This window comes from Eptesicus fuscus, chromosome 24 (assembly GCF_027574615.1).
Source record: "Eptesicus fuscus isolate TK198812 chromosome 24, DD_ASM_mEF_20220401, whole genome shotgun sequence".
NCBI lineage: Eukaryota > Metazoa > Chordata > Mammalia > Chiroptera > Vespertilionidae > Eptesicus > Eptesicus fuscus.
Window position 1 is genome coordinate 5,620,386 of NC_072496.1, and position 20,545 is coordinate 5,640,930.

At 45.7% G+C, this 20,545-nt stretch overlaps 1 protein-coding gene across 1 annotated transcript in view; it reads left to right on the plus strand.

The window, feature by feature from the left end:
• RYR2 (ryanodine receptor 2) overlaps window positions 1-20,545 on the plus strand; it is a 198,038-nt gene that overhangs the window by 150,609 nt on the left and 26,884 nt on the right. Inside the window, exons 73-82 of the mRNA XM_054713161.1 lie at window positions 1,321-1,491; window positions 2,457-2,516; window positions 3,509-3,643; window positions 7,144-7,256; window positions 8,651-8,747; window positions 10,255-10,358; window positions 11,993-12,044; window positions 13,727-13,780; window positions 14,972-14,995; window positions 20,333-20,432. Of these exons, the coding sequence (XP_054569136.1) occupies window positions 1,321-1,491; window positions 2,457-2,516; window positions 3,509-3,643; window positions 7,144-7,256; window positions 8,651-8,747; window positions 10,255-10,358; window positions 11,993-12,044; window positions 13,727-13,780; window positions 14,972-14,995; window positions 20,333-20,432 (910 nt within the window). The remainder of the gene's footprint in view (window positions 1-1,320; window positions 1,492-2,456; window positions 2,517-3,508; window positions 3,644-7,143; window positions 7,257-8,650; window positions 8,748-10,254; window positions 10,359-11,992; window positions 12,045-13,726; window positions 13,781-14,971; window positions 14,996-20,332; window positions 20,433-20,545) is intronic.

Genomic DNA, 20,545 nt, shown 5'->3' on the forward strand with positions numbered 1-20,545 from the left:
ACCGCATAGAGGGGGTGGGGGGAGCCCAGGATCGGTCAGGAGCAGAGGGGGTGAGGGGAAAGCGTGGGTAAGAACCTTCACTGGGGCTTCTGCAGGAAGGAGCAGGGTGAGACGGGGGAGGGGTGTGAACCTAGTGTGAATCATTCCAGGGCTCGGGGCCGAGGGGCAGACCCTGGGTGTCTGGACCTGGCCCGGGTGATTAGGGCAGATAGATTGCGCCCAGGTTGAGGAGGTGATTGAGGAATCTGGACTCTGGATTGGCTGGTTTATATATGAAAGATGTGCTTGCATGCGAGTAATTTCCTATCTCTAGGAACTGACTAGCCCTGGAAGGGCAGTCAGGGGTCAGCAAGGCCCAGGATGTCCAAGGGTCAGATAAAAAGATACGCTTAATACACACACAGAGCAACACACAGACGCAAACACACACACAAGCAAAATTGCCAGTCAGTATAATATACAAAGACTAGTCACTTTCATGTACAGCCCCCTACTCTGGGGGGTACATTCCAAAACCCCCTGGTTGCCTAAAACCATGGACAGTAGCTGGCCTTCCATTTATTATGTTTTTCTCCTATGAAAATATCCTCAATGTTTGATTTATTGCTACAAAGAAATTTGACCTGCACAAAGACGAGGCTAAGGGACAGTTATTTTAATTTTGACATTAGGACATACCTCTTAACGGAAATGGAACACTCACTGACCCATGAAAATCAGACTCTGACATTGAGGTGACCCTATGGCTCGAGCATAACCTTCAGCAAAAGCAGGAGAGACCTGAGGTGGCACGGCTGTCCTCAGGTGTGACAGGTCACCCAGGGGTCATCTCAGATATTTACGGGACACCGGTCAGTGTACCACGTCCATTTCCCTGGATGGGGGGCCCTGGGCAGACAAGTCTGCAGGCCACACAGGGAACGCACTTTGTCATAGTTTTATGGATACTGAGTGTGTGTGTGTATTGCAAAGCAGGCATTTATCAAGACAAAAATACACCATTTATTCTTAAATTTTCTTCTTATGTATTGAAAATTCTAAAACATACAATATCTAAAATTACCATGGAGTTTTCATATATCTATAGCTTCTCTAGAATTACAATGTGCATTTTCCTTCTAAAATTACAAAGAAATGTACACCAGTGAATTGTAATGACTTGGGAATCAAGAACAGGACTTAAAGTTAGAAGAAAAAAGAAAAAACATTCTCAGTAGGATTTTAAAACATAGCGACCAGCAGAGAAAGAGGAAGTGGAGCCCCGATAGGGCCAGGTCCGGAGCGGAGCAGCGCCTGACCCCAGCACCCATCCGTCTGCAGGCCGCTGTTTCCGACCAGGAGAGGAAGAAGATGAGGCGGAAAGGAGACCGCTACTCCGTGCAGACCTCCCTCATCGTGGCCGCGCTGCGGCGGCTGCTGCCCATCGGCCTGAACATCTGTGCCCCCGGAGACCAGGAGCTCATTGCTCTGGCCAAGAACCGGCTGAGTATGGTGAGTTCCCTCTCGCGGGGCTGCGGCGTCCCACCCCCGGCTCGGGGGTTCGCAGGCCTTCCTCCAGGTCTCTCTCCACTGCTCATCTGCATTGAGCGCTTTATCAAGTGGTTTCTGCACAGGCCCCAGAACTCAGATTCAATGACTGTCTATTTTTTGTGTGTGGGGGGGCTGTTTTTATTTCTAAATTATGTTAATCAACTTCAGGGCACATTCAGGAGCCGCATGGAAAAGACACAAATAAGTCCCAGGTAGTGAAAAAAATGGATTTCATCTGAACTCCTATAGAAGATTTTTGATGAAGGGTGATTTTTCAGTGTTAGGAGCAGCCATGGTGATGTGCGGTGTTGACTTTTAAACCTGCAGCTCTTTGCAAGCATTGAGATTTACGTTCTTAAGATTTCTTTATGGCTCGTTTTCCATCCTCATGACTATGCTTATGAGGATGCAGTTTTTCGAAAGTCTACATGAGCTGACTGCTCTCTATCTGTGTAAATTGGAGGCCTCGCTCCTGCCCTGGCGACCCTGAAGCTCCCTGAGTGTGTCTGGAGTTGAGCAAATGAGCGAGGCTGGCGAGTGGCTCTGGTCTGATGAGTGCCCTGAGGGTGGGCTGCAGGCACTGCATGGCGCCCGTGTCACGTGCTCAGTTACTCTGTGCACATTGCGGGGAGAGACTCATGTCTGTGTGAGCGCCAGGGAGCATGATTCTTCCCTTCTTGCTGTGACCTGGAAACCGAGCTCATCACGTCTCGATGCCCTTACTGTGGAGGTCACACGGCTGTGGTTTCTAGTCACAGCAGCAGCGACAAAGTAGTCGACAAAGCCCCCGATCTGTGGCACGCAGCCAAAGCCTGTAAAAATACTGTGCAGACACACACTGCTTTCAAAGAGGTGTGCGTGATTTCCATCTACTTACAGCAGGTGACACTTCCCAAGACTTCTAGGTAACATTTATTTCTTGACAGAAAGACACTGAGGATGAAGTCCGAGATATAATCCGCAGTAATATTCATTTACAAGGCAAGGTAAGCCAGATTTGTTCTAAAGCACATTTCGTATCTATACATTGGTTATTCTCTCTTTAGAATAGTACTCAGAGTAATGTTACATTAGCAATTAATGCATTGCAGACCAGTAGTTTTATTGCTAGTTTTACCCAGTGGCCAGATAAGTGTCTATTGAATGAGTACAAAAAACGTTTACATAAATGTTAAAGGCACGCTTTAAAATTAAATACCCATTGCATTTTGAAGTTATTTATTACATGTTCTTACAAGCTAATGTCTTTTTAAAGTATGATACTTTGTAAAACACTGTGTAATAGGAAGCGAGAATTCTTGTGATCCGCTACAATGTGTTAAGATAGTGAAAATACACTGAGTGGCCAGATTATGATGATCTCTGAACGCATAATAATCGGGCCACTCAGTATATATATTAGAGGCCCGGTGCATGAATTTGTGCGTATTTGGGGTCCAGCCAGCCTGGCCAGGGGGAGGGGACATGGGCCGTTAGCTGGCCTGCCTGCTGGTTGAGGGGACAATTTGGATATTAGCCTTTTATTATATAGGATATACACTGAGTGGCCAGATTATTATGTGTTCAGAGATCATAATAATCTGGCCACTCAGTGTATATTATTTTAACCAGTCATTATCCTACTTGAAGTCCTTTGGTATTAAAGACCCCCAAAATAACCAATGTATTTTTAAAGTCGATCATCAGAAACTTCACTTGTTCAGGGAAACCTTTCCAACCACCAGCAGGTTAGGTTAAGCCTCCTGGCGCCTTACGTTTCTTTGCAGTAGCCCTCATCACAGCTGCAAACACGTGTTTCATGTTTGTCTTCGCACGAGATGGTAGACTTCTGAGTACAGGTCCCCCTGGGTCTTGGTCTTTGCGTGTGTTCAGACACTGTGCTATGCTCAGTGCATGACTGCAGACCCCTCTTCAGCAGTGCGTCCCCCTTTTTACATCGTAACCTGATGTTTCCTGAGCTTTCCTCTCTGTCCCGCAGCTGGAGGATCCTGCTATTAGATGGCAGATGGCTCTTTACAAAGACCTGCCGAACCGGCCTGAGGACAGTGCCGATCCCGAGAAGACGGTGGAGAGGGTCCTGGACATAGCGAGCGTGCTCTTCCATCTGGAGCAGGTCAGACTGCGTGCTCATTCGGTCTGGTTCGCCCACCCCGTCGATGGTAACGAGGCTGTGTGTCAGGCTGTTAGCCACGGCCAAACAGTCCTATGCTCAGCGCACTCACCATGAAGAACATAGGACTCAGGAGTCCTTAGCATCTAATGTGCACAAGTTCTAAGCTTATAATTTTTGTAGCTATATATAGACAACGAATTCGGGGAGATGAACACCTTTATTTTATTATTTTATTCAAAATACCACGGAGAGAACCCACAGTGAGTGGCATCAGCCATTGGGCCTCATGACAGCGCCTGCCTGACAGGCACATAAACTAGTAAAATGCCCTGCCACCCAGGAGTTCTGTCATCTAAATCAGGGGTCCTCAAACTTTTTAAACAGGGGGCCAGTTCACTGTCCCTCAGACCGTTGGAGGGCCGGACTATAGTTTAAAAAAAACTATGAACAAATTCCTATGCACACTGCACATATCTTATTTTGAAGTAAAAAAACAAAACAGCAAAAACACCCGCATGTGGCCCGTGGGCTGTAGTTTGAGGATGCCTGATCTATATGTTCTGCAGAACATACTAGTATCACATTAATAAACATTTTTTTTTCATTCTTGCTTTATGTTATCTGATGCTCTCCTGTCCCTGTCCTGCCAGTTAAATAACACCACTGCCTTAGGCTTCATCACTACGATGAGATGAAGCTAGGTACTCACACCATATGGCTACTGACGTGCTTTTACATTCTGTGACACCATAATATGAGTAATGTAATGTAATGTGATAGAATAGAATAGAGGAAATTTAACACGTCCCTATTTCCATAATATTTCCATGAAACATTAAATAAATACAAGTTGTCATCCATCAGCAGATGACAAGATTTGAGGTAATGCTATATAAAGTCAGAGTTGTATTTCCAGAATGCATATATTTAAGTAGATTGTTGAATGCTAATTAAATGGCTGCTGGAGGACCATTTCTGGCATCATTACACTACCATAAGTTTTTAATTCTTTCTAGTTTTCATGTACTTACCTGTACATGAATGAATTTTAGATACAACAAATGAATCTTATTGAAATCTGTCATTGCCTTATATTCAGATATTTTCATAAATATATCCAATCATAATGAACATGACATTTGTGAAGCAGTAAGATTGATTCCACTGAGCAGCCATTCATTCATTCCGTGAACATTTCTTGAGGGCACCACCTCATTCGAGGGCACCACCCCCATTTCTGGGAAACAGCCCCATATCCGGGAAGGGCCACACTAAAGTTAGGGTTAGGGCTCCACCCATTTTAGGGCACTGCCTCATGGCAGCTTTGCATTCAGCAGGCACCGGACTGAACACGGTCCCTCTACTCCAGGTGCTCAAGCTCTGCTAGAGGATGTGGACACATCAGTGATAAATGTGTGATGAGAGAGCTGTGCTGGGATACACAATGTGCTGAGAGGGAATAAAAGGTCCCAGGCTTAATCGAGTGGGTGATCCCTATATGAATGTTTAAGTGAGAATAGGAGTTACCTAGGAAAAGGTAAGGGAGTGAGATTTTAGTTAAGGTCAAGGGTTATTCACACGTTATGGATAGGAGTAAAAAGAAATCGTCAGTTATGAAGGGAGAGGAAAACGTGGGAGGAACCTGAGTGGAGAATTCATGCCTTGATCCCTGCATTCTAATGTTAACTCGTGACCGAGTTTGCTGAACTCAGTGCAAGAATGGTGTTTATCTTGTTTATCTCAGTACCAGTGACCTTTGCGAATGTGAGCTTTCTATTGTACGTCTCGTAATTTCCCTCGTGAGGGGGAGCTGTCTCCCCGAATTTCCTAATGCTCAGACTCCAGCCAGCTCGTCAGCAGGGGCAGGTGTGGTTCTGTCTTTGGATCACAGATCCTACCGATCCGTAATTCCTGGATTTATGGGGAAACTCGCTGTTTAAGGTCTTCACTGTGTAAGAAATGCTGTGCCACATGGGAAGCTGGCTGAGGGTGGAGGCCTCTCCTGCCACGTTCACTGGCTCTGCAGCGCCTGGGCCTTTCATCGCATTAGTTGACTGTCACCCATCGCCGTGGTCTCATCGGAAGCTCCGTGTACAGTCTTGGATCTCAGAATGGAATTTTACATGGAAATGTGTTGGGTCTAGTTGAACAACCTTGCCCTGGATTCTGTTTTCACGGGCAGGGTTGGATCTCAGCAGTGTTTTGTCTCCCTTCACAAGGTCCTTGAGAAGAAAATGGAAGTGAGTCGTAAGAAGGTGTTCATTGATCCTCTAGAGCAGTGGTTCTCAACCTTCCTAATGCCGCGGCCCTTTAATACAGTTCCTCATGTTGTGGTGACCCCCAGCCATAATATTATTTTCGTTGCTACTTCATAACTGTAATGTTGCTACTGTTATGAATCGTAATGTAAATATCTGGGTTTTCCAATGGTCTTAGGCTCTACAGCAGCGGTTCTCAACCTGTGGGTTGCGAAAATTACAGTTATGAAGTAGCAACGAAAATAATGTTATGGTTGGGGGTCACCACAGCATGAGGAACTGTATTAAAGGGTCGCGGCATTAAAAAGGTTGAGAACCACTGCTCTAGAGGCAGGAGGATCCCAGAAACAAGCTCAATTACAGAAGTTGCTTTGTTAACATTTCTAAACCACTGTCGCCCAGACATCCTTAACGTTTTCTCCAAGCATTAGCACCTTCATCTTTTGACAGTTTACTGCAAAGGATGGTAAACTTAGCTTTATTATTATTATTTTTTTTTAGCTAACATAACATTTTTATTTCTTCCAGAAATCTACATGTATGCGTTGGAGATGTTACAGTATGGGAAGTACAGTGTTCACTTGCCTAGAGATTACTGATTAATTTACAATTACATGTTGGGACTTTTCTCTCTAATACTTACGATTAATCTCTTTTTCTCAGAGTTCCAAACACCGTTAGCTAAATAAATAACTCACTTGCATCATTTACTACAGCTTTCAAATTCTCATTTGTCCCTAGCTAACAAAATATATATTTTAACATTTTTGCAAAATTAAACCTTTTCAGTTACTCCTAGTAATGTGTTCCTGAAGCCGGGTCATCTCCTTTCCATCCTGTTACATTGATGGACAATAGGCTTTTCATTAGAATTTCCCTTGACTGCCTCTGCTCACTGCTGTAGTGCTTATGATGAATTAGTGAAAGTGGATCCATGAGTAAAAGTGGGTTAATTTTTTGTGTAGCCAGAAAATACGTTTTAGAACCACAACCAAATTCTGAAAGGATACAAACTGATAGTTTAGAGAATGGTTTTATATTTCTTGGATTTTAGAGATGACATAGCTTCTAACGTACACACTATTGGGAAAATACTTTATTTTTGCTGATAAAAAATATATATAACATTTCAGACTATTTCACATTTAGGACGTGGGCTTTTCCATACATTTCGCTAAAAGGCATGGCTGTCCCTCCGAGCTGGAGGCTCGCGTGGACTCACGGCCGTCTGTCTTCCCGCAGGTGGAGCACCCTCAGCGGTCGAAGAAGGCCGTGTGGCACAAGCTGCTCTCCAAGCAGCGGAAGCGGGCGGTGGTGGCCTGCTTCCGCATGGCCCCTCTCTACAACCTGCCCAGGTCAGAGCTCTTCCCTGGTGGCTGTTGATTCTTAACCCTCACCAAGGGTATGTTTGTTTGTTTGAGAGAGAGAGGAAGGTGGTGAGAGAGAGAGAGAGAGAGAGAGAGAAACATTGATGTGTGTGAGAGAAACATCCATCACCTCCTGTAGGCGCCCCAACTAGGGGTCAAATCCATTTCCCGGGTATGTGCCCTGACTGGGAATCGAACCTGCATCCATTTTGGTGTACGGGACAGCACTCTAACCAACTAAGCTACCCAGCCGGGACTCACGTTTATAGCAGAACAAAATTGATTTTCCCTAATAAGTGATGGGGTCTACCATCTACCTTAATATGAGTACGATAGTGCAAGAGAACACAAGAGATGTATTGGCTCTTGTGTCTAATCATTGACCTTGACTTGCTTTGTTGGGTTCCCTCAGAAGACTGGGGTCTGCAATGCATGTATTAAGTGACCTCCTTACGGAGGCGGTGAGGTGGGTAGAGTGAGACGGCCTTGACCTAATGTGAGGCTAAGATAGTGGTCAGGTTTCTTACCTGACTTCGTTGTAGATTTCTCCCTGAACCATGAGATCTGCCTCAGACTTGTTCAGATTGTCGAAGGGGCTGAGGGACACAGAGTTTAGAAGTGACCTTGCCACGGTGATTATGATTCTTTGGGGGAAAGAGCTGATATGGAACGTACTCATGGGAGTGAAGTAGACCCGTCTGACTGCTCCTCACCTTCTCTTAGAGACGGGCAGGCCCTCTTGTTAGCAGAAAAGGGACGGGGCGCATCCAGTCACTCGGTGCCCAGGTTCCTCCGCAGCCTCTTACCCTAAGACACGGCTCTTTGCCTCTCTGAAGTTGGTGCGAGGGCTTCATCCACATCCCACGGTGACAGGAAACAGGACCCGCGCAGTCACATCCGACCACGCCCCTCTGTGCAGGCTGAGCGCTTCCTCCTCCTTCCGGGGCTCCATGGCCACCGCTGCCTGGAGCACCCCCTTCAGTGCTGGCTGCTTGTCTCTCTGATTCAAATTGGATTCTGTAGACTTTTGTCCAATTTTATCCCCTCAGCACCTAGAATCTGGCAGTCAGTAAGTGAGTGGGTGAATGAATGAGTTAATGCTATAAGGGACATCACACCTTCCTTGTCACACTGCGTATACAACCGGGCGCTGCTCCGAAATTCTCTGACCCAACCACGGTGTCACCGTTGAGTCCAGTGGAACGTCCCTCTGTGGTTCCTCCCTGTGGCCCGTCTCTGTGTCACCCGTTTCCTCTGAACTGTGCTCGCCCCGTCCCTCCGCCCCTCCTGGCGCCCCGGCTTCCCGCCTCCTGCCAGGCTCGGGCCGCAGACCCCGAGCTGGCGCCTCCAGCACTGCGTTAGAAATTGTGCTTCTCTTTCAGGCATCGGGCCGTCAATCTTTTCCTTCAGGGCTATGAGAAGTCCTGGATTGAAACGGAAGAGCATTACTTTGAGGACAAACTGATAGAAGACTTAGCGGTATGTCTCTAACGGGCGTGTGCAATGAAAGGGCTCTGGGCCCCACGTGTGAGCAGCCCCCGTGCAGCACTGGAGAGGAAACCTCGCCACAGGGTATAGGTCTCAGGAAACTTGACTCTCAATTGTTAATGCATTCAGTGTTTAGGGGAGAAGTCAGAGGTTAAGGTCAATTATGCAAGTTTCTTATTAACCACTTTGAGGGGGAGTATTTTGTTATTCTTTTAAATTCATCTTCAAGGCGCCTTTAAAACCTCAGAACCAGGATAAAGCTATAAATCGGAACCATAAAGAAGTTACCAAAAATAAGTTGAAGGTGAACAAAAGCAAATGAAAAGTAGGTGGGTTTTTTTCCTCATATATTTGTATCGATTTCTGAGAGGAAGGGAGAGAGAAATAGAAATATCAGTGATGAGAGAGAATCATTGATCAGCTGCCTCCTGCACGCCCCACACTGGGGATCGAGCCCGCAACCCGGGCATGTGCCCTTGCCCAGAATCAAACCTGGGACCCTTCAGACTACAAGCCGACGCTCTTATCCACTGAGCCACACCAGCCAGGGCAAAAGTAGGTGGTTTTAAACAAATACGCCGAGCTGAGAAGGACAGAGTGGGCACAAGCAGGGTCGAGTCACGTGGATGCCGTCGAAGGCGAGGGGGTTCTGAGCCCCAGCACATGGGGAGAGGCCCTCGGGAGCTGTGTCCATCGTCCAAGGCCGGGGGCCTGTCTAAGATCTGACCAAGGCCAGCTTCTCAGGACGAGTTGCAAGCGTGCTGCCTCTGATTTTGCAGACTAGTTAGAGGCTAAAGGTTCCCAGCTTCATGCCCTCTCATCTGAGTCACTTCTTTGTCATAGTGATCAGGGAATATAGTGGATAAACCAATTCAGTTCATAAAAGCTAAATCCCAATTACCCTCAGATATTTTACTTGAATTCAAATTGTCTTTATAATTAAAACAACCATAGAATATTGGCTACATTGTAGAAATTTACCCAGCTCCTGCAACACTAAAACCTTAAAGCCAGGGGAAAAAAGCATCATGTATGTACAGAGAAAACACAAGTGTAAGTAAGTAAATGAAGGTATAAAATTCATTGTCGCTCAACAAAAAGTCAGGGTTAATTAATTTTACAGTCAGTAAAAATGCCTAATAATTTTCCTCATGGTAATAGACCTATCCAATTGTACAAACTTATTTTTTAAGTCTTAAGAGTAAATGAAAGTGGGGAAAAATAACTGACATACACGTATTCACACACTCACATGTATACAACTTATAGTCATGCACACTCACATATATACTTAGGCACACATGCTTACCCACATGCTCACATACTTGTGTGCATACACTCCCGCACACTTATGCACACTCATGCACACACACACACACACTCACACTGCCACAGCGGAGAAGGGCTTTCCTTGTACTCACTGTTCCAATCCTCACACTGCTCCTGGGTTTGATTGAGCGCCTCATTGCAGTGTGAATTTATGCATTTACTTTTGTAGAAACCTGGAGCAGAACCTCCAGAGGAAGACGAAGGCACTAAGAGAGTTGATCCTCTGCATCAGCTGATCCTTCTGTTCAGCCGAACGGCCTTAACGGAGAAATGGTATGGCTGGCCGGGTTCGTGTGAGACAGGAGAGGATGAAGGAAGAGCCGTGTCCAGAGTCTCTTCCTGTCTTCACACTCCGTCTGACCTGGGCTCGTGGGGAGAGAGACCCGTGCAAAGTTAGGACCGGTCTGGCACACAGCTGTCAGTTTCAAGCTTTAATATCAACTCTAGTTTTTCTTAACAACTTTGTCATTAGCTGATTTAGTTGATGCTGAATCTTCTTACAAAATGACTTTTTCTCTTTATCACAAGCAGCCTTTATAAATAATAATAAGAAGAGCTTAAAGCAAATGTTAGGACCAAAACCATACGGAGACCAATAGTGATGAACTGTCCCGGGTCGATTGTGGTTCCATTGCGCAGGAACCTGTAGGGGGTGGGTACACCAGCATCTCAAAGGGAAGTTTCTTCGCGTCTGTTTTAAGGGCATCCTCCACTTTTCTTGACTAAAATTGACCAAAGCCACACAGGACAGACCTCTGTGGAGTTAAATAAGAAATGCGCTCAGAGACCTGAGAGTCAAAATGTGCCCAGCACCCGCCCCTCACAGGCCCTGTATAGACGGGCTCCTGGCGAGACATCTCAGGAGTCCTGAGCGGTCCTGTGGCCGGAGTAACTACATCTCTCCCTCTTCCCACGGCGGCCGCCCTCCTCTCACGACTTCTCCTCCTATTAGTTCCTGACTAACAAGGTCATCTCATCCCTGAGCTTAGAGCAGCTCTCTGTCTGGCCTTGGCGGGTACTGAGGTATTTCTCATAAGTGAATTTTTCTGATGACTGAAGTTTAAAGCTTCTAAAGTAATTTTGTAAGCATGAGGTTTTTTTTTTTATGGAAACCTTCATCAGTTAATGGTTTCCATATTCCTTAAAAAGAGGGTAATAAACATATTTAAACTCTTCTTAATTTTTAAGTAGCATTATGATGATTTTATAGCATAGTAATTTGGGAACTCTCTCTTTTTTTTAATCCTTGAGGACATTTTCCCATTTATTTTTAGAGAGAGTGGAAGGGAGGGAAGGGGGGAAGGGGGAGAGAGAGAGAGAGAGCGAGAGAGAGAGAGAAGAGAGAGAGAGAGAGAGAGAAACTGATGTGAGAGAGATATATCGATTGGATTGGTGGCCTCCTGCATGAGCCTTGACTTGGGCTGGGAATCGAACCTACAATCCAGGTACATGTCCTGGACCAGGATTCGAACCCCTGACCTTTCAGTGCACAAGCTGATGCTGTAACTGCTTGAGCCACATTGGCCAGGGCAATTTGGAGTCTTTGTCAAATATCAAATCTCACTTCTGCTGCCAGAAGCCTCTGCCTCCTTTAAATTTGCTTGTTTCAACTTTTGTAGTTTCAGGAAAATGAAAGACGTTGTGTTTGTGTGCGAATCGACAGACGGTTTATTTTGTGAGAACAGGGTCTCTTCCAGGAGGTCGGGGCACTGTGTTCAGTAGGTCTGAGGTCCTTCTCTCTGACGCTGTGATATTTTCAAATGATTACTTTGCCTAAGTTTTTATTTTATTTTATTTTAGAAAGGTATACTTGTTGAAAAATACGGGTTATTTTATAAGTGATGGTAATTTTGCATATGACTAGCCTTAAAAACAATGGTTATTGTTTTTTTTCTTGTTTTCCATAGCAAACTGGAGGAAGATTTTTTATACATGGCTTATGCAGATATTATGGCAAAGGTAAATAAACGTCACTCTTGATTTTAAAGTGTAATTTTAATAAAGGGAAATAACTTTTATCTGACAAGGGATTAAAATAAAATGCTGTTAAACCTTAGAAACCTAAGGAGCATTCAACTCAACTTTCCACTTGTTCCATGAATCTCTGTTCTGACTTCCTTGACCGGTATCATCCCCCTTTAACACTGATTTCTGGGGAGCTCACTAGCTTTCCATGCCTCCATTCATTCAACACCTATTCACTGGGCACCCAGGGATTGGAGATGACATGGTGAGTGAGGAAGAAAGGCACATAGCCTGCCTTCTTGGAGTTCACTGTCTGAGGGGGAGACAGCATTTACACATTTAAAACATTGACAAGAAACCTGGGAGTTTAGTGCGGAAGGAGCAGGTTATGTAGCACGGTCATGAGTTACAATGACATGCTTTTAAGCCGTAAAATTCATATCTGTTTGCTTTTGCACATGGTTGAAGGAATGAATGAATGAATGAATGAATGAATGTAACAGACCTTTTAGAAGCTGTCATTGAGGGACGGAAGGACTACATTTGTACCTTCCCTCCACTCCCACTTCAGTTCTAGACTTAGCGGACTGTGAATCATGGAATTAAAAGTATTTTTCTGATTTGTGACTTAAATTTAACCACGTGCCTCCACGTGCTTCACTGATACACCGAGTGCTTATCAGCCATAAGAAATCCTTAGGAGGGTTGGAATAATCCACTTGGAAGAACTGTAGGTTTCTTCCTGCCGGAGGTCTTGGTCACATGATTCTCCCAATTCCAAACCACAATGATAATAGCCGTTCAGATTTATGAAAAGCTTATTGTTTTTCAGACACTTGCTCTTAAGTGGCAAACAGTTTACATATATTAATTCATGTGATCTGCTGAAGACGTGGGTCTTCTTTTCTGAATCCCACCTTAAACATGAGGACACTAGACCAGAGAGGTGAAGGAACTAGCCCTGGACAGCAGGACGCTGGGGACAGCAGGACTGGAGCCAGGCGTCTGCGTCCTGAAGCCTGTTGCCAACCGCGCCACTCCGCCTCCGAAGGAACTCCAGCGTGGGGATTAGTTAAAACGGTGCATGGATTAGCACAGCTCCCACCTCATTTCTGAGAGAATAACTCAAAAAAATACAGTGTTTTATCATTTTTTAATGAAAGTATTAGCAGTTACGTTTTCACTTTTCTCCTTTGGACACAATACAATAAAAGATGAACGTAGAAAGCGATGACAAGACTGACTTTAATTAACGGGCACGGCTCTCGCTTCGTTTGAATGCGTGGCTGTTGCAGGTTCCTGCGCGGTATCTGCACCAGCGCATGGTGATGGCGGCAGCACCCAGAGAGACGTGATGCTTGGACTTTGGGTGAACCAGGCAAACACATGAATAGGCACTATGTGCAGTATGATATTTGCCTCATAATCACCTCCATGAAATGTATGAAATTGTTCATGGATATCTTAATTTTGTAAAAGCACAGTAAAATGTTCTTTTAGGGCATCAACTCATTGATGATGTCATGTAAGGTTATGGTACCTGTATTACATATATTCAAACAATGTTGATGACAAATTAATGCAAATGATTTTGTACTCTGTGCTAAATTCTTTTGTATTTTGTGCCTCGACATACTCTGATCCTGTTGACCTTTTTCCCTTCTTCTGTGCTGCAGAGTTGTCATGATGAAGATGACGATGACAGTGAAGAAGAGGTGAAGAGTTTTGAAGTAAGATGGATCTTTCTAGACTTGGCTTTTTCCACCTGGAAGCATTGTTTCATAGCTCATAACTGACATTTATGTTTCGTGCTTCATGGCTTATCGCCGCTTATTGTGTCAAGGAGCTGCATGTCGGAAGCCGGTGGACAGTCTGAGTCCTCCCATGCGCTGCCCTCACTCCAGGGAACGTAGAACAGCTGACCGGTCAGACGCACCCATATGTTCAGGATGAGTGCTGCTGAGGCCCCGGGATGAGGTGGCTTCCTCTCGGCCAAGGCCGCGATCTAAAATGTCCAACAGACACGCGAGGAGGATACGTACTGCAGGGCAGCATGACTTCGAGTATTTAACTGAAGCCGTGGCTTGACCTTTTTTGGAATTGAAGTCAGAGGTCTGGCCTCCTGCGCCTTCTGCACAGTCGGTCACTCATCCCTGCACATATGGGGCTCACAGCGCCGCTGGCTTGCATGAGGCAGGAGGGCGGGTCCCTAGGACCACCTTCTCGCTTACGGTTATTTTCTCAAACCTCTCAGCTCTTAAATATCCCCATCCTTCGAGATACCGCTCAGCGTTAACCAGCCAGAAGGAAAGGAAATCTGACTAGTATGTCCCCCTTTGCTTAGACTATACTTTGCTTTTTATGAGAAAAAGTAGGTGTTGTTAACTACCCGTCTCCTTATTATTGTTTTTGTTTGTTTGCTTGCTTGTCTTTAGAATTTTCAAAACCATGCTAAGTGCAAGGAAGTAGATTAGATCTTTTTAATTTTCCTGTTGATTTCCTCGTCTGGACTCTGAGCTAGAAGTCTGGAGGACATTAGGACCCAGCAGCGAGTCTTTAGTTCAGTGGACCCACCAGGAGGTGTAGGTGAGGACGGGACACAGGGCCTCTTTCAGGAACAGGTGACATGAGCATCTGTGCTGCGTGGAAGTCCACGTGTAAGAAGTACAGAAACAAACTGATTTGTGAATGACCTAGGACGATGGCTGGCTGCGGGAAATGCCGAGGTTAATTTCCTTTATGGCACTATAATCCTTTCTTACGTGTGTGTATTCTGTTCTCATATCCATCTTTATTGCTAAGAGACTGAGTGGGTTGTGAGCGGCAAGTGGCGTGTTCTGAAAGTGTAACCGCGTGTGGTCTACAGCTGTCTCCGAGCAGTTGTTTATTGCTATTTTGCTTCTGTCCTCACCCTTCCTAAGGTCACGGGATCCCAGCGCAGCAAGGTAACTGTACATGTGTGTGTATGTGTCTGGGTCTGAGTTTCGGTTTCTGTGACATTTACCTTTTTGTTAGACCCAACGTCTCCGCTTCTTCTGTAACAACGTGAGGTCTCGCAGTCCTTTACATGTTTTCAGCTCCAGTGCAGTTGGTCTCTTCCGTGTCCCTTCCTTGACACAGGTTTATCCTTCTTGCAATTTCAGTCGCTCGTGATTTGAAATTGTGTGTTACATGTACCTTCGAGCTGCCCACGTGCTGGGACGGAGAGCCCCGCCCTGTCCGTGGTGGGCTCCACAGGGCACGCCTGGCCCACGCCTCTGGATGCTTTTACGCCAGTCTCGTCACGTAAAAACAGACGCGACAAGTGGCATTCCTGGTGACACTGGAAATAAATCTTTTTCCATTGCGCTAGTGATACCTTCCATTAGTAATTAGAGATTACAGCCCACAGTTTTAAACATTAATTTCAGCATTTCATTCTAGGGAAGAACTTGATAATTATTCCTACCTCTTACTATTTTGAATAGCTAAGTGCGTGTAAAATTTGCTACAAGGAAACATTTTGATCTAGAAATACAAAACTAATTTGAGATATGAAAAATAGGGCATTATAAGGAAAGGTTCCACGAGGAATAAAGTAAAGCTCAAGAAACATGGGAAACAGGATGGGGGCCAGCCTGCAAGGATTTGTGGGCTCTTCTTCAGTGTCATGTCCACGTTACTCCTAGGCTCCCATTAAACTGGCCCCATTGAACTTGACAGTTGACTGCCCTGCTTCTTCTAAAATACTTGCCCTACATATTTAACAATTGATTGCATATTTAGTTCATTATTATATGTAATCGTTTTTAGATTTGAGTCTGCTTCAATATTAAAACTAAAAATGACAGTTAAACCTTACAAAGAGGTCAGAATTAATGACAAGGGAAGAAATGTTTGGCAGTTACGAGAAATGTTCATTACTGCAGTTGAATGCCATATTTAGGTTGGAATTTTTTTATAAACCAAAGCAAATAATAATAATGATAAATAATAATGTTTCAAGTCAAGTGACTTCATATTTCTCAGCATGTTGGGATTTGATCATCCGAGAGCTTTGGTACCAGAGTGGACCACATTTTAACTACAATTTTGTAAAATATACAGAACATTTTTCGGATGGTTCCTTCTTCTACTTCATTCTCCAAGATCGGAGGCAGTGAAATGAAACGATAATGCAGTGGAAGCATTTCAGTGGCACGTTGAGGTACCGTAGGATGGATTTAGTGCTCACCGGAGCGCCTTCATTGCCAAAGCTGGCGGGATGGAGCGTTCACTTGCTTTCGGGAACATTTTTCTCGAATATTAGGCAGCTTGCACATCCTTTGGCAGATGCCCGACTTCTCATTCGCGATGCGTTCGCTGATGAGGCCCCGAGGCCCCGTTACTCGGTAGTATTGATTAGAGAGATTTGCTGTGTCCTGAATAGTAAGTGTCTGTGGCAGAGTTGACGTTCAGTGATGAAGGGTAGAGACCAGCTCGCGCTCTCCCGACGGGCTCACCGCAGGCTCGGGCACAGCTGGACGGGCCTCATTCCCGCCACAGCTCCTGCTCCCGTTCCAGCGTGTGCACCGTTTAGTGTGCAAGACCCACGTGCTGTAGCTCCGCCCAGCGACGACAGCATTGTTATCTGGCCTCCAATGACCTAATTTTGAATAGAATCCATTTTTTTGGTAAATTCTGTAAGAATGAACTGGCTATAAGATGTACCCTTTCTAATAGCTATATAAATTGACCTTTGAAGGGTTTATTTCCTTTCTTTCATCCGGACACAGCAATCTGAATTAGAAGCCTTCCTGAATCTTATAACAAGATAACCCTAAATATAAAAAGTTGAAGATACAGCTAGATATATAAAATACCGAACAAATTACTTCTTTTCTCAAGAGGATGTATAATTTTTAGTTCCCACTGCAGAAGCTCAGTGGGGGAGGGGGAGGGGTTTGATGGCGGTGTCTCTGGCATACTCCTGCCTGGGGCTGCCATCTGCCAGCTGCACTCTTCTATAATGAAATTGTTAATCCCAAGGAAAGCCCTCATGTTGTAGCCCAGGTTCCCTAGGAAACAGCAAAGAGATGATGTGCTAGCATTTTATTGGGGTAGGGATGTTGCAGTCCCAGGAAGTGTGAGAGGGAGGGACCCACACAGGGAGAGAGAGAGACACAGGCCGGGCACCTGGGCTGCCATGGCTGCTCAGGGAGAGACGGTGTGCACCTGGGACCATGCTCCTGGGAGGGAGGGCGAGCACCTCATCTGGTCCGTCCCACCTCCTTGCTACTCTGGGCAATGGAACTGTTTGCCTAAGGCAGTGGTCGGCAAACTCATTAGTCAGCAGAGCCAAATATCAACAGCACAACGATTGAAATTTCTTTGGAGAGCCGAAAACCGACTTCTGCGCATGGGCCACGAAGTTTCAGTCGCACTGTACATGCGCGCCCGCACGTGGTATTTTGGGAAGAGCCACACTCAAGGGGCCAAAGAGCCGCATGTGGCTCGTGAGCCACAGTTTGCCGACCGCTGGCTAAGGGACCATTCTATTGTGGGGCTGCTCTTCTCCCCCCCCCCCCCCCCCCCCCGCCTTTTTTTTGTTAACCTTGGAGTAATTTAAAGACTAAACACCAGGCTGAATGAATAATGTTAATTTAAGACCCTGGGGCAGTTTTAAAAGGGAATCTGGTGTCAGGCAGGGAAACCTACCTTTAAGAAGGTACTTCAAAGTGCAATTTCCCTGAGGGGAGATAGTTTTAAAATGGTCTGTCTCCAATTTGCTTTAAAAAGCTGGCTTCTCCCAGGCCAGTGTTGCTCAGTGGTTGAGCTTCGTCCCTTGAACCAAGAGGTCCCCTGTTCAATTCCTGGTCAGGCCACATGCCCAGGTTGTGGGCTCCATCCCCAGTGTGGGCATGCAGGAGGCAGGCGATCGATGCTTCTCTCTCATCAATGTTTCTATCTCTCTCTCCCTCTCTGTCTAAAAATCAATAAAAACATATTTTCAAAAAAGCCACAAACAGGTCTGCAGTAAATCTGAAAAGAAAGTATTTTTCCCCTACCCAATCCATCATTTTATTGTCTGAAAACTTCCGGTCTAGCTGTGAAGGTTTTGTTTTTTTATGTTGGGACAGAATTTCCGTTGACGAGATTAAATTACACCTGAGAAGCCTTGTCAACGACCTGAAAGGCATTGAAAGTCCTGTGAGAAGAGAGCCCAACCCCCACCAGCGGGTGCTCAGGCGCCCTGACCCTCCGGCCTCTACATCACTTTATCTGTTTTAGTTCCATATGTGACTTCAGATGAGTGTCCCCATCGCTCCCGAAGTCGTCATTATTAGAGAAATTTAGATGCTATGGAAGAAAGGTGAGGGTGACCTTTGCCCAGGGGGGTTATTTTTTTTAAAGAAGACAACTTGACATCCTGTCTATTTCTTGATCCTCCTAACACCCATCCATCCACGTGACTTTAGTTACCGCAAAGGATTCTGGGACCTAAGAGTGTACTGTACACATGGTTCTGGCAGAACTTTGAGCTGCTCTGCCTACTTGGGGGACAGGTTATTGTTTTTCCCTCAAGAATATATGGTGCCGTCCTTTTGTCTGGGTGTCCTGATGGCACCTTTCCATGTCCTGTGGGTCCGGAAAGCCTTGATCTTCCTAACTCCCTTGCCTCTGTTGATGAAAACGCTGGACAGCTCCTACGCCACGAATTTCTTACCACTGTCTTATCGAAACACCCACAAGAGGAGTCCGCAACCCTGGGCAGCAACGTCCCAGGAACCGCTCTGGCCACGGCAGGGCAGGAAAGATTGTTGGGTCTAAAAGGAAGAATCAAATGTTGCTTCCTCTTTTCCACACCCCCCGGAGAGCAGACGGGGGCTCCTTTCAGTGTTTCCAAAGCTGTGTTGTATGACGATCTGGTTTGTGTGTCCGTGTGGCTTTGTTTCTGTTCTGTTTTTGACTTCACAGGAAGAGGTTTAAACATGAAGGCAAACCTTTTAGACGTCAGCATGGCTGCCACAAAGCACAGCTGCCTGTTTTTTTCTTTTCTCCGCTTCCATTTAGGCCTATCACATAATTTAAGAAAAAAATAAACATTTAACCGCAGGAGCTCTAACGATAGTGTGAAACAAACAAACAAACCCTGATCGATTTTGTTTTCGCAGCACGATATTATCAAAGATTTAAGAGCCAATTTTGCCAGCATCGGCGAGCACTCTCTGGTAACAGCTTGATGTCTGTGTTGGTTGCTTTTGGTTTAAAGGTTTCTTTTATCATTTGTTTGAGCCCATTTCTTCCCCCCTCCTTTTAGTTGCCTTTCTTTCTCATATTCTGTAACCAGCAAGCCTTCATTTTTTAAACCTCTTCCATCGCCCAGTGTCTACTCCGTACTTTGGATGGAAAGTTTATGGCAGCAAAGCGGTCCCTCTGCTGCAGCTCCTGCTCTGAGGTCACCTCTGTTTTGGCCGCTGTGTTTATGGACATGATGCTGGTCGAGCGTGTCATGTCCCGTTGACTAAGCTTCCCTCCCGCGCCATCGATGGGCTCGCTGTCACAGGGCTCTATGCAACGTCCACTCTGCAACTTGTACTGCTTAGCCGTCTCAGTTCTCCAGCGACTGGGCCGCTCCAGTGAACGATCCTTCAGTCTTGACTTCGCTGTGCCTTTATATTTTCTCCTTCTTTTCTTCTTTATGTTTTCGGTGGTAGTTTGAGTGGAACCGAGCCAACTCCAGCCATATTGCCCCAGCAACACCATGCAGCATTGTTTGTTGCCGCCAGAGAATACAAAATATAAAGGCACATGGCTTTATTCTTGGGGGGCACTGGGGAGATGTCTCGTAAGTCCCTGCTTAGGCAAAGCCTACTCTAGATCCATATCAGCTTTCAATTTTGCTTAAACTCCAACTCGTCTCAGTCAGCGTTTCTCTGTCATTCAGTGATATCTTGCCACTCGAGCCTTTTGCTGAGCAGTATCAAGTTATGGCCATGACACGGAGATTATTCAAAATGGGAAAACTTACGCACAAATGTATAATTCAGAAAGTGCAAGTTTCAATGATGAAGTACAGCTACTTCAAAACTATGGGACAGGCTTTGGACTATCAAATCATTAAAATTGAGCAACTCTAGCCTGATGAACCAGTTGACATAAAACCGAGAGTTGACTATGTGAACCTCTGTCGAATAACAATGTCGGTGTTGAAGTGGTCCATAATGTTGTCATAGAGCCCATGGAGATGACTGAAATGTGGTGACTGGAAAGCTGCCTGCCGACTGGTCGCCACCACATAACCGGTTGGGGTTTGTGTTCAGGAAAAAGAAATGGAGAAGCAGAAGCTTCTGTACCAGCAAGCCCGGCTGCATGAGCGCGGCGCCGCCGAGATGGTGCTGCAGACCATCAGCGCCAGCAAAGGTGAGCCCTCGCCCGCCGCCCGCATCTCCTCCTCCTGCATCTCCTCCCCCTGCATCTCCTCCTCCTGCATCTCCTCCTCCTGCATCTCCTCCCCCTGCATCTCCTCCTCCTGC